At 36.5% G+C, this 19,459-nt stretch overlaps 1 protein-coding gene across 2 annotated transcripts in view; it reads left to right on the forward strand.

The window, feature by feature from the left end:
- Foxp2 (forkhead box P2) overlaps positions 1 to 19,459 on the forward strand; it is a 246,314-nt gene that overhangs the window by 177,200 nt on the left and 49,655 nt on the right. The window contains exons 3-6 of one of the 2 annotated variants that reach the window (XM_059257390.1): positions 4,823 to 4,960; positions 6,058 to 6,253; positions 6,497 to 6,504; positions 7,810 to 7,996. In XM_059257390.1, coding sequence (XP_059113373.1) covers positions 4,823 to 4,960; positions 6,058 to 6,253; positions 6,497 to 6,504; positions 7,810 to 7,996 — 529 coding nt within the window. The remainder of the gene's footprint in view (positions 1 to 4,822; positions 4,961 to 6,057; positions 6,254 to 6,496; positions 6,505 to 7,809; positions 7,997 to 19,459) is intronic. The other variant, XM_059257392.1, reaches the window with a different exon arrangement.

Below are 19,459 nucleotides of genomic sequence, written 5' to 3' on the forward strand. Positions count from 1 at the left end.
TCTGCTGCTCCTTCTGCTGTCCCTGTCACACTTTCCCTGCTGCTAAGAGACTGCATTAAATAACAACATGCACTGTCCACCCCAGATCTCTTTAAACACTCTGCTCAGTACTTGATAAAAGCTTGCAAATACCCCTCAGCTCATTGTCAGCTCTTTTGAATACTACAAAACCAGAAAGGTTTTGGAAAGCTATTATTATAATGGACATTATACCCACAAACAAGCCTGGAATTTGGACCAAACCTGTCAATTCAGTGTGATAATTTCTTATGTGGCAGTAACCTGCAGGTGTAAATCAGGAAAGCATTGATCAAGAAGGCAAAATCAGACATTACCTACCCTCATTTATTATGATTGGAACAGAACTATAATGTGCATATCGTTTTGCATTGATTACACAAGTAGTCACATTTTTTTTTAAAGAGCTAAGGCAGAGAGGTCAGACTCCCTTTGTCTGAGTTATCTGACACAAACAATAAAGGGTCCTGTGAGCCAGTAGGTAGTGGACACTCTAACACAGACATGATGGTTTCCACTGTAAATCTCATCTACAGGTTGGGACTACATTTTCCATCGCACATTTATTAAAGAATTGTACTGACATCATGCTGAAAACCTTTTCAATCACCCACACATAATTGGGATGTTTAATTAAGTGATGCACTTAATGTGCAAACTCAACACTTCCCGAGATGCTGCTATTAAACTTGGCTGTAATAAGGCAGGATGCTTTTGTCAGACAATTTTTGAATTCATTTTTATGACACCTACACTCACTTTTTAGATTCATTTGAAGAGGGACATGGTCTTGGCAGTGTGTCTGCCCTAACAACTTTGTGACCCCTTCTATGAGGAAAAGGAAGAATATGAAAACACGTTTATTGTACATGTACTTTTAAGTAGCCTAATGTTATAACCTTTCTGTTGGAGAATAGTGCCTATGTCTTCCCATTTAACACTTGACTCACCTCAGAATTTTTCTACGCTCATTTCGGTGTACATAACTATATCTTGATTTTCAGGTATCTGGTATTTGTTGGTATGAATATCAAAGCATTAAGAATTTGCTTAATTTATCTAATAACAAAATAAAGATTAATGGAGTTCAATTTTGGATACATCACTTTAAGTTTTAGACCTGCCAATACAGTAAGCACAAGGTGAGAGAAAAAGGGAAATCTCCCCATATATGCGAACTGTTTACTTTCCTTCACTCTCAAAGAGCTTGACTAATAACACAAGTACTGGAACACCCACTGAGTTATGCCCATCAGACTTTGTTTTGCTTTTTTGTCAGAAAGTGTCCACGAATTCCTTTCTCACCTCTGCCACACATCTAAGAACTAGTCAGTCATTGGAATGTTTGCATGCATTAATTTTTATAGCTAGTAGAAAATATGTTGGTCAATTTCACACTAAACTGAAAAGCTACATAAATTCCTCTAGAGTTATCCATATCTATGTGTGAATCCAGAACTTTTTAAGTCTGATACTATTTTTATCTGAATATTGTTGAATAGTGTAGTAGCCAGATTTTTACATGCACTCAAGAAATCACTCTTCTTTTGTGTCAGAGAACTCCTAGGTAGCTCCTGGTAGCAAAACCACACAAGTCTATAGTAACTGAACTGTCAAAAAGATAAAACAAAAAATGTATTACTTAAAATTACTTACAGAAATGCAGACATTTTGAATTTTGAAAATTATATATCTATATACATATATATATATATATATTACATTAGGATATTAAGAAGTCTAAATACAAAATATAGTTGATAGTCACAGGTTTTGGTTTCTTTGTTTAATGGTTGGTTGGTTTGGTTTCATTTTGTGTGTGTGTGTGTGTGTGTGTGTGTGTGTGTGTGTGTGTGTGTGTTTAGATGACACTATCAGCTTTCATTAAATATTAGAAATCCTTCAGATATATTTTCCTACCTCTATTATGAATTTTGTGATGTGTTTTGGTACATATTTAGGGAAGGAGAGAGTTCAATTAGTTGTAAGTTAGCTGGCTCATCTTTCTAGTATCGATTCATCTATTACAGATAGTAGTTTTTCAGAGAAGGCCAGAGTCTGATTAAAATGTGAGTGCATCACATACATGTGAACTATGCTTGTATAACTTCAGCATGGCCATGACGTGGCAGATACATTTCTGCCATAGCCATCTGTAAGGCACTCACAAGTCATTAGAGGCTTAAAAGTAAAATTAAACCATTCTGCATAGTGAGAGGACTGACTAATAAGCTTTTGAATTGTAGAGACAGCAGACAGTTTACTTTGGCCAAATACTAAGTCGGTCACAATAATATGGAACTACAAAGTCCTGTCCTATGTAGCAGCTGGAACCTGTGAGCTTTGGAACACTATGGCAGGCCTCCACTTACAGAATTGCCCTAGAAATTTCACTTGTGAGCAGTATGTGCAGAGCACTTTTCCTTGGAAAAATAGGCATTTAAGTGAAAAGAGATAACCAAGTGACTACTGAAGAGTAACAAGGAACTGTCAGGAAAGAAAGAGTAAGATTCTCAAGAAAAGATCACCTCCATGGCAGGGGCATAGTTATGCAAAAATAACTGTGAGTAGATATGTGTGTTCCATACCAGTGTGTCCCCCTTCTTCTTCTTCCATCCTGCTTTGTTTCCTTCTGTCTTTTGTTGTCTTCCATCTGGTCTGTCTACAATGGCACTCCTGAGATGAAACTATGCCATGTCTTTCTCTGCTCCCGAGTTGCTAATTTCCTCACTATAAGAGACTATAAGGTGAATCATTGTTGGAAAAGGACACATTTTTGTAGCTTGAATTTTTCCATATATGTATTTGGAAATATATTATTTTAATCATTCTATTTGTTTATCAAAGAACAAGCGATTAAACTGAGAGCTTTTTAACTTTTTAAATAACAAAGCACCCTGAAACACATAATTGTAATTAGTTACTCTTATTTATCATGACAAGGTCTGGCCAAGACCTGGAGCTCCTGATCTTCCTTCTTTAGTCTCCAACTGGCTGACTTGACATCACACACTAAGAATGCTACTTACTATGATGAACTGATATATAATAATCCCTATGTATGCTCACATAGAGTTAATTCAGAAATATTTTTGAAAATCACTGAATTAATTTGGCCCATTGTTTTTCTCATATATTATAAAACTGAATTAAATTAATCTGTATTTCCATAACATAATGGAAAAATAGGAGATACAGATTTTTCTTAGTGTTAAAAATGTAACTTTGTTTTGTTTGAAGTAGAGGAAATTCACCCTGGGATTCATTTCTTCCCCTTTATTTCGACTTACGACCACTTTTTCATTAATAGTTTCTCATTTTTTTTTTACAAGTGTCAGATTAGAAAAATTTGAACCACATTAAAAATGACCATTAGAATAAAGTGTGAACTGTGCCTATTAATCTTTTTTTCTGTTTTCAAAGACGCATTGTCCATAAACTTGTTGTACAGCAGTTCTTCATATAAATGCTAACTTTTGCTTTGCTGTGAGACAACGTGAATATTTTCTCAAAAGTTCTAGGCTTGGCCAGTTGACATGTTGTTTGATGATATGCTGATCGGTGCAGAGCAAGGCCTTCAGTAGAGCGATTGGCATTGCTCTGCGCATGCTCCTCTGAGGCCAAGCCTTCCTGTGTTTCTCTGCTATCCTGCTCCGGTTTATCCAGAAAATTTTGCTTTCTCCAGGATTGTCTTCCCCGTGCTTTTCCTCCTCATCTACTTTCCTCCAGTCCTTCCTTCCCCCGGGTATCTTCCTCTGCCTCCTATATTCAACTTTACCTTGTTCATTCTCAGAAAGTTTGAGAAAAAAAGAAGTGAAAAGAAACTTTAAACAAATGTTCCCGTTTTGTTATAAATCTAATGGAGAATCTTTGAGTAATCTTTAGATTTCTGGACTCTCTAGTATAACTTTAGCTGCTTGTAATATGAAAATGTTTCAAGAACAAACCGCACTTTTAGTTTTATTATTCTGTCTTTCCGTGAACTAGTCTCCTCAGATACTTTCATCTATATTCTATATTTTCATCAAATATCTAGAAAAAGTCCTATATCAATTACTACACACACTTATTTATTCATATCTATTGCTGTGTGCAATTTTTATCATTTTAATTTATATATTTTTTATGGTGTGTGTGTGTGTGTGTGTGTGTGTGTGTGTGTGTGTGTGATGACACTCATGTGGAGGTCAGAGAACAATTTGTGGGAGTTGGTTCTTTTATGTGGGTTCTGGAACAAACTCCAATAATTCGGCTGGGAAACAAGCAACTTTACCTACTCAGCCAATTCACTCAGCATATGTACTTATAAGTACTATAAATATGCATGTAATTTTGGATGATGAGTATGTTATATAAGTATATTCTATATATATGCTGTGTAGAACTATAAATATCAGTTATTCATATGCATATCCTAATTGTTTAACTTTTTTATTTTAATGACATGCTTAAAATATTTCCAAAGGCTTTCAGTTACAGCAATGAGACATAGAAAAGATGCTCAATGATGAGCTTCTGAGAAAACTGGCATGGAATTATTTATTTTCTGCTATATTACCCTATATTACCCAGAGTTCCAACTCCTTTGTGCAAGTGCATTTGAAATTTGGAACTTGAAGTGGGATCCTGGTAAACCCCACTTCTTCTTGAGAACTATTTTTAAAGTAATACAAAGTTACACAACAGAAAATACATACTATTTTGGGCTGTTGGTGCTAAATAACTTGAAAACAGTGTCATCCAGTTGGGCCAATATAAGCAGGCACTGGATCGTGACAGCCCTTTCCTTCTCTCTCCATGCAAGGTGCCCGTGTCAGTGGCCATGATGACGCCCCAGGTGATCACCCCCCAGCAGATGCAGCAGATTCTCCAGCAGCAGGTCCTGTCTCCTCAGCAGCTCCAAGCCCTCCTCCAGCAGCAGCAGGCAGTGATGCTGCAGCAGGTAATGTGTGTTACCTGCTTTGGTGTTCTGGTCCAGCTCGAGGGTCCACACTCTGCTGACAGTGCAGTGGGCTTATTGGATAGTGTGGTCTCCACTTACAGAAGCAACTCAGCAGCATGTTAGACCAGCAATGTCACACTGCACATGCAGAGCTACCTAAGAGCATTTAAGTTACTCATTCTCTTTGAATGTACTCAAGTCTAGAACAAGAATGGAGAAAGGACGAAGTTGAAAACAGAAGAATTTGATTATTTAGTAATTGATTATCAGTATTTGATTATTTAGGTTCTTAGGTACATTTGCTTTTAGATTTGCCAAGAGTGTTCCAAGAGACCACAGAATTGTTGTTTTTTAAATCCTTAACACTTTAGCACCCCCTTAAGTTCCAATAAATAGGAAAAAGGTCACTTTGCCGACAGCACGTGTGGAAAGTAGCACCCTAAGCTTTCTTTTCCTAGGTATAGTCATTACTTAGGAAAAGAGGTATCTGCTTATTAAATAAAATTGGACAGGTAAAGAGCAAGCGCATAGCATTTGTGTGATAATAAAAACAGGGAGTCCACTGTGCAGCTTATTAAAGGGTTGCGTATCTATAAACAGATTTAGAATTCGATATTTGCTTTCCATGTGAAAATGTATTTTACCAGAGATCTTAGTTACTTTGCTGTTGCCTCTGATGGTGCCTATAAGTTACATAGATTTCTAGCATGACATTATGTTAGACCTCTGATAGATTAAGCAGTTTCCTTCCACTTCGGTGGTGTTTATGCTTCTAAGGGTTGGAGCCTGTTCTTAGGTCGTCATAGGACTTCAGATGTAGTCATTTAGAATATTCACTTTGGTTCTGGCCTTTAGAATACAGAATTTCTATACCTTTTGTTTAGGATTGTTTGGATTCTGGATTGGAAATTTTCAGAGCTGCCTTGGGAAAAAAAGTATGTAGAGCTGTCTCTTTAAATCCAATGTAATTTTTTTGGGGGAGGGGTGAGGTGAATCTTAATGGCTACTCTACCATGTGTCAGGTTAGAAGAGTTTAGGACATTTATAATACATGAAACTTTTGCCTTTATTTATTAAAGTCAAAATGGTTTATTCAGCAACAACTACAAGAGTTTTACAAGAAACAGCAAGAGCAGTTACATCTTCAGCTTTTGCAGCAGCAGCAACAGCAGCAGCAGCAACAGCAGCAGCAGCAGCAGCAACAGCAACAGCAGCAGCAGCAGCAGCAGCAACAGCAGCAGCAGCAGCAACAGCAGCAGCATCCTGGAAAGCAAGCAAAAGAGGCAAGATCTAGTTCTCTCATTGATATATAATAGCACGGGGTTGAGAAGGTGCTTTGAGAGGCGAGGATCATCTCAGATTTTCCTGTAACAAGGCTCTTGCTGTCAAAGATACAGTGTTCTATATTTTTTACTGAGCTTAATAACAGTGACAGTGAGACTCTCGTGCTCTCCTTTTTTGTAGCATGGGACTTGAGAGTCACAATCCATTGCTGGCTGTCGTCTAATGTTCACTAATGAATCACAGTGTACAAAGAGCAAGCTGTGTGGTGGACAGAGTACTGATTATCTTGTATTCACTGAGAATCCAAGTTGGTGAGGGACCCTTATTTTTCTCAGTTGTACAGCTCAGAGAACATGCATGCAAATTTAGCCCATTGTTGGGGGGCAGGGAGACGAAGAGAAAAACTGGTTGAGCACAGATTTCAAAGTCACAGGCCCCTGATTAATGAACTGCTAGGGTAGGTTTGGAGTGGCGAGTAGAAAGTTACCATTTGATATGCTCATAAATCAAACTGACAAGCTGGCTTCTCAGGCCTAGCTTGCGCTTGTCAGCAAACTGCATCAAATATAAACATAATACAAACAAAACATGTTGAAGTAGTTAAATTGATCAGCAGGTATCAGGGCTGTTGTCTTCAAGCTGCCCATTATGCAAACGTACAGGAAACAGTTTTGACCTCCTGAGGTTTTGTTTCTGTTTGGATTTGTGAATAGAATTTCAGACAGCCATCAACTACAGAATAGAAATTGCTCCCTTATTTCTCAGAGGCTTTGGGCAATCCACATGACTTGCTCCATTATGCAGTCTGTTTTCCAGTGAGCGCATCAGAAGTTTCTTTTCCCCAAACTGAAAAGCAGAGGTCTTGCACACAGCTTGTCTGCCTCTGAAGTGTGACTGCCATCTCCTACCCTCCGGAGTCCAAAGAACTCTGGTTTGTCTGGTAATGCCTCACAAAACTGGAAGTTAGACTTTTCTTTATAATAAGGACACATTTTTGCCTTGCACATAATTTCACCTTTAATGTATTTTAAAGAAAGAAAGAAAGAAAGAAAGAAAGAAAGAAAGAAAGAAAGAAAGAAAGAAAGAAAGAAAGAGGAGGAGAGAGATCTAATACGCCTGTCCTGTAGCTCCATCCAAGTTTACTAATAGATTGCTAGAGACCACATCCCTGGATCTCCACACATCAAACTTACTCAGTTGGAGAAAAGTGAAAGTATTGTGGAAGTTGATTAGTTCCATAAAGTGTTATTCCTTTTGTCTAAATAAACTTCCAGTCATCTGTGATGTACTGGTTTCTAAATATCTAAACCTTTGTTAGATTCTGTCTCTAAACTGTGCTCAGTCCCATTAGTGCAAGTTCCTTAGTTCCCTGATACTGTTTAACTTCCAAGGAGCAGGTAGCTGAATCCCTAGAAGCTGCTCACATTCGGCTTCTGGACTTTGACCATGGGATGATCAAGAACACATCTGGGCCAAGAAAGGAGCATGCCTTTCTGCGTGTGAGAATGGTTTGTGTGCACCTTGTTCTCTGCTGTTGACTGGGTTGGGTTTTCTGGCACCCACAGCAGCAACAGCAGCAGCAGCAGCAACAACAGCAGCAGCAGTTGGCGGCCCAGCAGCTTGTCTTCCAGCAGCAGCTTCTCCAAATGCAGCAACTGCAGCAGCAGCAACATCTGCTCAGCCTTCAGCGTCAGGGCCTCATCTCCATCCCACCAGGCCAAGCCGCCCTTCCTGTCCAGTCGCTGCCTCAAGGTATAGAGGATATGCTGCAACTACTTCATTATGGCTTTTGCACTTTCTACTGTTTCATGCTCTTGTAGATATATACCTTACGCCTTGAGGTATTTTGGCTTATGTCATTCAAGTTAATAGCGGAAGCATGACTGCTATGATGGTCACATGACACACTTGCTATATTCTCAGAAATTCTACTACACACTGCTTTCAAGTGTGTAGTAAAACTATCTCAAGTATTTTGTTAAATATTAAATGCAAGTCAGTTAGTTTTATGGGCAAGAGTAATGTATGAGGCAAAACAATTCAAGTACCATTGGATACATAGGGAGCTCTGCAGGGAAGTTGATGGCTTAGGAAGGGTGGCAGTACTCCATTTACCAGGAGCTGATAATGAGTTTTGTGGACAGCTGATGAAAACACAAAACACAGGTTCAGTGGCACAAACACTAGACAAGCTCTGTGTTATCTATAGAGCATTTGCAAGCTCTGTGGTGGAGGAAGCCCAACCTATGTCATGGAATTGCAATAATAGCATTTCCCCAATTTGCTCTACAGACAATGTAAATTATAGTTTTAAATGCTATGGGCCATATTCTAATTTGGTTTTCTATATAAGCGACATCTGAGTGTACTCTAATGTAGTTATATATGTACACTATTCTCAACCTGGGAGAAAGAAGTTTAAGAAAGAAAGATAAACAATGGCTAAATTTCCCAATTCAAGTAAAAGTCAAGTATCATTAATTTTTGTGAATGGATGTTCTAATTTGCATTTGGATTTTGTTGTGACAAAGTTCATTTATACAAGTGAACTTTAGTTCAGGTTCACTGTATCTGTCACAGAGGAGTTTATCTTATACTAGTGTTGGTCACACACTTAACTGACTGTAGGACACACCCAGAAAAGGCAAGAACAATTTAATATGAAGTTAGACAAGCAAAATCCAGTATTTACATTGCACACGACCATTGTTTGATGGCCAATAAAAGTAATAATATTATAATGCACACTTTCCTTTATTTATCAAATTACTATTCCTTTTATCTACCTTTCCCCAGATTTCCCTCTTTCATTTAATTTGAGATCTAATTCACTTGTGTAGAGCATTCCTAGGGAACCAAGAAGACAAAGTTTATTTATTGAAAGAAAATCTGGGCATAGGCCCAGTTTTCAGACTTATTCTAGAAAGAAGTGGGATAAACTTCAGTATCATCATAGAAAAATAAACATTCCATTCACTAATTATGGTTCTTTAGAAAAATAATATTATCAGAGGACAAACGAAAAAGTAAGAATCACAGAGGATATTTATAAATTAATTCAATGCAATCATGGATTTTCTTGATAACAATTATTTGTTGATAGAAACTATACCCAAATAGAAACGATTAGTTTATCTCCTTATATTTATTAATTTAATAAAAGTTTTTTTAAAAAGTCTCCATTTAGAATCTCCTCAAAAGTAAAACATTTTATGATTTATCATAATTTTACTGTAGTATTCTCTTTAAAATTCTTTAAGAAAGTTTATTATTTAAAATAATTTTTAGCTGCATTTTTCCAACTTCAGCCAAATTCTCATTAAGCAAGGCAATTTATTATTTTATAATCATCCCAGTCATTTTCAAATGAAAATTTCTCTTATTTCTGAGCTCGTTTGGTATAGAATTATTTTTCACATTTTTTTTCTACTTTTATTTTTCAGAGGACCTAGGGAACCTAAAATGTACACAGTGAAGGAATTCAGGAAAATAAGGATTCTAAGAACAAAGCTTAGTTTGGGCAGAAAATTTCCTTATTTATTTACTTTGTCTTTATTGAGACAGGGTCTTACTCTGTAGTCCATAGTGGCTTAAAACTCACTCAGTCTACCCTTGAACTTAGGAGCAATCCTTCTGCCTTAGCCTTGCAAATGCTGGTGTTACAAGCACAAGCAACAACATCTGCTTAGAAAATTTATAGTTAAGAACAAAGCATGAAGCCACAAAAATATTCCTCACTGATGAAAGAGACGTAATGAAATTGAACAATTGTGGGCCTCAACCTCAGTGGTTGCTGTGACCACTGCTGTCGATGATACCACATCATGAGCAGAAACTGCAGTCCTCTTCATATTGTCACTAATTATTGAAAGTGAAAACTATCATTTTTAAGACCCATCATTCAAACACAGGCTGAATTTGTTTAATACCAACCAGCCATAGGAAATGAATGTTCCACTTCTCTAAACTGTAGGTATTGAGACCTAGGATTCTATAGCCATGGAGTCAACCAACTATAATAAAATACATTGGGATAAAAACTGGTTTGTGCTGAGCATGTACAGATTTATTTCTCAGCATTTGCCACTAAAATATAGTCTAGTAACTATTTGTGTAATATTAGCATGGCATTAAGTGTTACTTTCAAGGATGTGTTCAGAATATGTATAAATCTATCTATCTATCTATCTATCTATCTATCTATCTATCTATCTATCTATCTATCTATCTATCTATCTATCCATCCATCCATCCATCTATCTATCTATCTATCTATCTATCTATCTATCTATCTATCTATCTATCTCCAGCATGACAGACTTTGGTGTCTACCAGGCATACATTCTGAGGGGCAACTATGATATCATAGTACTAATATGGTGGAAATCTAAAATCAGAGTGAAAAAAAAGTAAAGAAGCAATTGTGGGCTAGTATAAGCCCTAAGTCATCTGTCTTAGCTACTCTTTATTTCAGGTAAAATAATTTTAATACTTTCATTATCAGTTTTTCAGTTCACCTTGCACTGAACTTTTGGTTTGTTGATTGATTGGCCATGAAGAGTAATCACATGAGAACCAAATGGAATTATTGTACAATGATGGATGATGTTCTCATTATGTCTTCAAAAAGTATGGCATAATTTATTTATTTCAATGATTTAACACAACTTCATCTGGCTAATTTAAATTATAACTTCTGAAACTATGTAAAATGTATATAAAAATCAGAAATAGCACTTTGTAATTTTGACAGAAGAGATTTGTAGAACTTTTTCTCTAAAGTTATGTATCTCATCATTTTAACATGAACTCTTTTAAATTTTAAGCATTTAAGTAATAAATAATATTATAATAATGGATTTTAATATAAAATAGGTACTAAATTAACATCTCCAAATATGTACATGGGTTGTATATAGAGCCAGTGACAGCAGGTAACTTAAACCAAATAAAATTAATGAACTTGTAAATCAATCTCAACTATTCTGATTATAAAGCTATTTAACATATGAACAATATGCATCTAAATGAATAATTTTATTTATCAGGGTTGTATAATGAACTGATGCCATAGCCTACTCTTTAGCAAGAACAAACTGTGCAGGTATTTTCCATTTTGATAGGTTTTTAACATCAGATAAAATTTACTTTTGGAATTCAATATATTCACAGGGCGACTTTGACTTTATTCAAAATTTTATTTTTCTTAATTTTAGTAACTTGAAGTTAGCTGCATTCTAAATAATATTAAATAGAGAACACCAGAAAGAATTAATAATTTTAAATTGTTCAGCATCTGGAGTGGTATGATGAAATTTCGCAGCATCCTATTTCACCCTACCTCTGTTTGCCATACCTTGTCAAGCATATCTACGTAGTGTCCACATCCACACTACCGATCCTTTGTTCACTCATCCCTCCTCAGTATCAGATTTGTTGTTGTGAGTTCCTAGTACTTGTGTTTTCTACACCCTTATTGTAATTATTAATGACCCTAACACACAAGAGATGTGATGTTGGTGATTCAAAAATGCTGAAGGGGAGGAGCGAGTTGTCTCCTCTAAGTGAAAAAAAAAAAAAAAGCTGAAACTTGTCCTAATAAGTCGTAAAAGTCATATTGTAATGTTGCTAAGATTTACTATGAAAATTAATGTTCTATCTATGAAACTCTGATAGGTAATTTTCCTATCACAGCTCACGCAGCAAAACTTACAGCAATAATGAGTGATAACTACTTAGTTGAGGTGGGAAAGGCATCAAATTATAGGTTTTGGTGCTATCCACAGTTTCAAGCATGCACTGGGAGTCTTGAAATCTTTTAGTACTCTATATGGACAGAAAGGTATGGTGAAAGTTTTATTTCACTCCACTTATTTTATAAATGTGTAAGTTATTTAAGATGTAAGATTTCAATTAACAATGTGCATGAACAAACATAACATACTGCTTTTTACGTCATGATCCAAGGTTTAAATATAACAGCAATAGAAAAAAATATAAGCAATAACCACCAAGCAGAATTATTGTTCAAATACCAAAATAGTTTTTATTTGGAGATTAATATTCCAAAATTCTTTCAATTACTTAAATTTAAATATTATATATTTGTTCCAGAATAAACTCTGCCATGATAGCCCACACCTTTAATCCAAGCACTCATGAGGCAGAAGCAGAGGCAGGTGGATCTCTGTGAGTTCAAAAATCAGCCTAGTACATAGTGAATTCTAGACCAGCACTACATAGAGTCTGTCTCAAGAGAAAAAAAAAAGGTTGCTTGCAATTGTTTTATTCATAGAAAATATCTTGTAAATAATTAAATGCATAGAGGATTACTGGGTATAATTAATTTAGAAAGTATAAATAAGAAAGATTGATATATAGCATTTTGAGTTGTTGCAGAATTGGTTAAGGAACTAGCATGTGTTATATTAAAATAGATTTATTTGTTTAGTTAGTAGATTTTGATGTTGAGATTGAACACTATACATGATAAACAAGATCAAGTAAGAACCCAGCCTATAGTGCATGTAATTCCATTTAATTCATAAGTCTTAGAAATAGTCTACTTGACAAGTTTTGAGTCTTTGACTAGAAAACTAAAAAACAATTTCAGACTTCAAAAATATATACAATCTAGATAAATCAGTAGGAAAATTATAAATTATAACTCTTTCTCACTCTATAATCAGAGAGAGAGAGACAGAGACAGAGACATAGAGAATGCCTGTATCCATTAGCAGATATATTTGTCTTGTGTCTTAATCTTAACTAAATACTTTTGTTTTAGATTTTAGAATTTGGTATTTGGACAAAGTGTATAATTGATGCATCTCTGATCACACAAACATATGCAAGATGAGTATTACACTAGTAGGTGGTTTTAATATACATAACACTATATTTTGTTTGGCTGACTATAAGAGAAGACATAGATCTCTGAATGATACTTCAGACATTTGATCTGTCTTCTAGGGGAGGAAATTAGGAATAAAAAGTCAGGACTGGTGGAGAATTGACTCTTTTAGTATAGATTCTTCTGTGCAACACAGTTATTATGGCTGTGTGTGTATGACACTTTTTCAAAATGTAAATATTAAGATTAAAAAGTGGAAAGTACATAGAAGTATTTCAGTTCAAATGTTGAATGACAACTTAATAGACTATGAATGATACATATATGTCTACCAAACTTTTGTTGCTTTTGTAAGTAACACTAGAAATGTGCAGAATACCATTAAATAACATTTATTTAGTTAAATATTCATAGTAGACTTACACTGTATCCTAATATTTTTGTGTGTTGGTATGTATGTATATATACATACTATATGTATTTGCATGTGAATGTGTGCAGGTGTCAAGGCATATGTGTGTGTGTGTCTGTGCACATGTGTATACATGCACATGAAGGTCAAAGGGCCATTTCTAGTATCTTTATTAATCTCACTCTTCCATATATATACATACATACATATATACACATATATACACATTCCCAAACACATATAAATGTGTTTATGTGTATATATATATATATATAGATATATGTGTGTGTGTGTGTGTGTGTGTGTGTGTGTATGTATTTGAGACTGGGTCTCACTGAACATAGAGCTCGTTGATTCTGCTAGGTTGGCTTGTCAGTGAGTTCCAGGGATCCACCTAGTTCTACTCTGACTGCCCAATGATGGGTGGGGTTACAAATAAGCAATGCATCACCATGCCCAGCTCTCTATGTGCGTGTGTGTGTGTGTGTGTGTGTGTGTGTGTGTGTGTGTGTGTGTGCATAAGCATGTGCATATGCTGTATTTCTGTGTTTGTGTGTGTTTACAATCATATGCACACTTGGAGGCCAGAGATGGACATCAAGTACCCTGCACTATCACTCTCTAGAATATTCCCTTGAGAAAATTTCTTTAACTGAACCTGGAGGTATGCTAGTGACCAGTATACCCCAGCCATCCTCCTGCCTCCACCTCCCATAGCACTGGTGTTACAGACATATGTAACCATATTGGGCTTTTGAAGTTGGTTCTGGGATTTGAACTCAGGTCATCATGCTTGCAGAGCGAGCCCTCATACCTTATCCACTGAGCCATCACCCCAGCCTGTACCTTGGCTTTTTATGTGTGAATTGGGGACCAAAACCCAAGTAAGTCTTCCTGTCATGTCAGGCACTTTATCAACCAAGCCATCTCTTTAGCTCTTAAAAAATTAGTTAGCAGTTAAAAGTTATTCCTGAACATAGAAGAATAAAAGACATTATTTTAATAATTTTAATAAAAAGCCATTTATTTTCATGTAAAAAAGTATACATATAATATTTATAAGGACAACCACTGAAAATTGTGTATTCACACCAAGGTTGTAAAATCTACTCATGAATTATCAGATTGTACTTAACTCCTAACACGTTTCTTGGTGTCCTGTATTTGCTCCAGAAACTCAGCATGAAGGAGCAAAGGATTAACACTGAATTGCTTTCCCTGCTCCATGATAAGCTGCTCAGTTAGTTAATGATTCTTTGTGTTGACTTGAGTCTTGATAAAACATTTCCCCAATGTTTATTTGTATGACTAGCAGTGAAAAAGAATGAAGTTAAAGCTATCATTTAAAAGTAGAAAAACATTTCCCAACATTCTGTTCTCATGGACTTTTAAAGTTACACAGTTAACAGAGGTTTTTAGAACTTATTTGTGTCTTTGACATAGGCTTAAAGAAACTGAATAATCTTCATTTAAGATATAATTTGATTATTACTCTTTAATGTTCTAATCTGCTGCTTCTCAGAATATGCTTGCCAGGACACTAATGTTCTATCTAAATTGAAAAATCTCTTCAGATTGGATTGAAGAAAACATCCAGAACAGATGAACATTTAGACAGAGTGGCCAGGGAAGAAGTGCTGAAAAGTAGTCATATGGGAAATGACCCGAGAATGTACCAGGTACCTTGTCCCAGGTCTGCAGTCACTTAACTAAATTACCTAATGTCCACCAATGGGGACGCAGTGCCTCCACTCATCAGTATTATTTTCTAACCATTCTAAAAACTAGTAAACATGGCTTGAGGTTCTGTGTACTAATTTTCTTTAGATGTTCTTAGAGCAGTGAGTGCATAGAACAGTATGAAATTATGGTGTCTTTTCCAGCTGATGAGGGATGCCAGAGGAGGCATGTTTTAGCAGAAGAAGGGCTTTACAGCAGGGAACTCAGGTTAGAACTGCCAAGGTTTGAAAGACTTGGGAAGCTAACCTGGTAATGTCAAATAGAACCCCTGTGTTTGGGGAAATGAGCTATATATTAATTGTAGGGCTTCAACCATTACCTACTATTAAAACTAATATAAATTAATATGATTGTAGCGTGTGTTTATCATTTTTCTCTAATATTTTGGGAAAACATTGAGATTTTAAAAAGGAGTCCAGTTACTCTGTTTCTTGACATTCCAGAATTGTTACACTTAGACCATCACATAGCCATAGAATCCTCAGAAGAGCAGGGTTGGAGGACTGTGAATCAGCAGAGCACTGTCTATCAGAACTTTATGTTACAGTTGGGAAAAATAACCTTAAGACTTCCAAACTCATAGAACATTATCAACTGTACAAACTGACTGGCTAATGGTTTAATAATCATACATTGTTTTGTGTCCATCAAGAAGAGTTTAAGCAATTGTTAGCTGAAACAATTTTGTCTGAAAAGCAAGGTAACAGTTTCTCTTTTGAAGTTCACTTCAGGGTGATCCAGACTCTGGAATCACTGTGAAACTTAAATCTGAATCCTACCTCCACAACTGTGGTTCACTGCTGTGTAGCTAGAGTTTTCCTGCCTGGCCCACAGTAAGGACAAATCTCTCTCACCCACCAGTCCCACAGCTGCTCAGACCCAACCAAGTAAACACAGAGACTTATATTGCTTACAAACTGTATGGCCGTGGCAGGCTTCTTGCTAACTGTTCTTACAGCTTAAATTAATCCATTTCCATAAATCTATACCTTGCCACATGGCTCGTGACTTACCGGCATCTTCACATGCGGCTTGTCATGGTGGCGGCTGGCAGTGTCTCTCTGACTCAGCCTTCCACTTCCCAGCTTTATTCTCCTCCTTGTCCCACCTATACTTCCTGCCTGGCCACTGGCCAATCAGTGATTTATTTATTGACCAGTCAGAGCAACACATTTGCCATACAGAACATCCCACAGCACTGCTGTGACTTGTGGTCAATGCATTTTTTTTTTTGTTTTGTTTTGCTTTGTTTTTGTTTTTAATAACCTGAGACTGTGGTAATAGGCCAGTTCATTTGGTAACCACTGTCTCCTTACTTGTATTATTCTGTGCCACTTCTCTCTAATAATTGAGAACCACTTTTTTTCTGCATTTAACTAACAAACAGTGCTTGCGTGATAAGTAGGTTAGTTATCAAATCTTTTTGGGGTCCTACTAAGCACCTATCATTTGTCAGCTTTTCATTGCATAAGGATATCAGTAAGTTCTATACAAATGAATAGTGCCATGAAAACCATTCAAATTGCAAATTAATACTAATATTAACCAAATTACTAACAAATCCCATAAACTAAATATTAATAACATCATTAACTACTGTAGTCTCTCAAGATATTGTCATCAATAAGGATGCCAAATGTTATTAGTGACTCAATGTACGTTAGATTTCACCAATAGCATCTGTAGCTCTTCAGACATTGATCTTACAGCAATGCTTGTACATAAGATACTCTTTAAAGGCAACCAGACTTCAATATGGTAATCAGCAGGTCTTCAAGAACTATATTACTCCATTGCAAACAAGGACATCAACTGTCTTTACCACAGATATATCCAGCACTGTTCAAGGCAGTGGAACATGACAAAAAGGAAAACCTGATCTTGTTTGTCAAACAAACTTTAGTAGAGTGACACTGTGGTAATGAGATAGCCTGAGAGAAGACAAGGGTAGAGTGGGAGGGAGACACAGAAAGAGACATAGCTCCATGGACAGACCAGGCTTTGCATAATTTTAGAAGCTAATTAACATTCTTTAAATAAAAGTAGTCCAGCAGTCAAGGAATGATGGAAGACAAGGAGGAGGAAGACACTGGTTGCTACTATGGCCAAAGACTTTCAGAGGAGTTGTTTTTCAAGCCATCTAAATGAAGGGAAGGAAAAAACCTTGGGAATATTCTCAATGAAAGTATCAGTGGCTCTGGGAATAGCCAGAGCAGAGGCCAGAAGAAGAGTGAATGTTTGAAGCATTGCAAAGGCAGCAGATGGCGACAATGTGAAGAAATATGGAGAGGGTGACAGCTGAGGGCAGGCAAGACAAAGAAGACCAATGCCTCTGGCCACAGGAAAGGTTAGGTTTTCAGTTGGTTGGTTGTTTTTTTGTTGTTGTTGTTGCTTTTTGTTTTTTGTTTTTTTTCTTTGCTTGTTTTTGCTTTGTATCTAACCATTCAAACAGACTCCTGGGGGCTTTGAATGAGAATGGACATGACCTAATTTACCTTGAAATCGATCATGTGTGGCTTCTATATGAAGAACAAATTCATATCATTCAAGTCCAGTGAAAGTGAGAGGAGAACATGAAGCTGTTGGGGCCGTCTATACTGCAGTTGGGCGACGGACACGGAAGCAGCAATGTGGCATAGAGAAGAGATGGAGACGCTGAAACGGAAGAGTTTTCCTTCTGGGGTTGTGCTCTTAGGACGCCTAACACATTCAGAGTGGTCATAAAAAGTTACGGTCCAAAAAGGTTCATGATTCTGAGTTAATGCTACTACTATAGCAAAGTTAATGATTTTTACATAAAAGTTTCCTATACAACAAAAAAGGACATATATCATTAGAAAACCACGTTTTTTTAAAAAAAAAAAAAAAACAGAAAATGAGGTTATTCCAAAATTGTTTAGAAAGCCAGATTATCATGTTTTTCCTATTATCTGAGATTGTGTCTTCAAATATTAAGGATCCAGAATTACCAAAATGATAGCTTTGGGTAAACTGACAAGATCTGAACTTATCACATGCAAAGCAATTTAGTGTTACCACTGTGAGGTATAATTTGGCAAGAAGTTACAACTGGAACAGTGACAATTCTGGCTACTGGCTATTTATCACTATCCATAGACCAGTGGCTTCTTCATACACATGGCTAGAGAAAAGAGTGTTCACTCTCTTCTTCTGCATCTCTGTTTTCTTGCTCTAGTTTTCCTTCTCCTCCTACGAACACTTCTCCACACATCCTTTGACAAATGACCATCACTACAGCTTTTGGTATATATTGGTTGAGATGCTGATTATTCCAGCATTATATTATATCAGAGGCAGAATCACATAGTATTGCAGAACACAACATTTGGAGCTAAGGCCCATTGGCAAGTGAACATTGTGCTCACCTGTAAATTATGAGCCCTGACCACCAGTGAGGTTCACTGAATTCAGGAATATAAAGCATTTGATAAAGCTTCAGAATATATTATGTGTTCAATAAATGACAGTAATTAAAAAGATAGTATCACTTCCTTCACTAGGTGTTGCTGGAGAATTTCTCTCCAGCTCCCGCCACCAAGTCTCGCCAGTCCCAGAGCCCACTTATAAAATAAACACACAGACTCTTACATTATTTAAACTGCTTGGCCATTAGCTCAGGCCTGTTATTGTCTAGCTCTTACTCTTATATTTAGCCCATTTCTATTAATCTTTATTTTGCCACATGGCTCATGGCTTACTGGTACCTTACATCTTCCTTGTCCTGATGGCGGCTCGCCGTGTCTCCCTCTCAGCCTTCCACTTCCCAGAATTCTTTTCCTTGTCCCGCCTACACTTCCTGCCTAGCCAATGGCCAATCAGTGATTTATTTACTGACCAATCAGCAACACACTTGACATACAGACCATCCCACAGCACTTCCCCTTTTCTTTTCTTAAAAAGGAAGGTTTTAACTTTAACATAGTAAAATTACATATAACAAAACAATTATCAAGCAAGAATTACAGTTACAATATTAAAGAAGAGATCCTATCTATCTTATATTTGTAAGTTTAAGGTTTTATATCTAACTTATCTTTTATTATAACTAAGGAAAATTGTAAGTATCTAGTCTTTAACCACATCAAAGACCTCAGAAGGATATAATACTACCTGAGAAATGGAGAAGGATGTAAGCAACTTTTAGGAGTCTTGTAGGGTAGACAGAGACAGCTGGCAGCCTGGACAGTCA

Source organism: Peromyscus eremicus, chromosome 3 (assembly GCF_949786415.1).
Source record: "Peromyscus eremicus chromosome 3, PerEre_H2_v1, whole genome shotgun sequence".
Classification (NCBI taxonomy): domain Eukaryota; kingdom Metazoa; phylum Chordata; class Mammalia; order Rodentia; family Cricetidae; genus Peromyscus; species Peromyscus eremicus.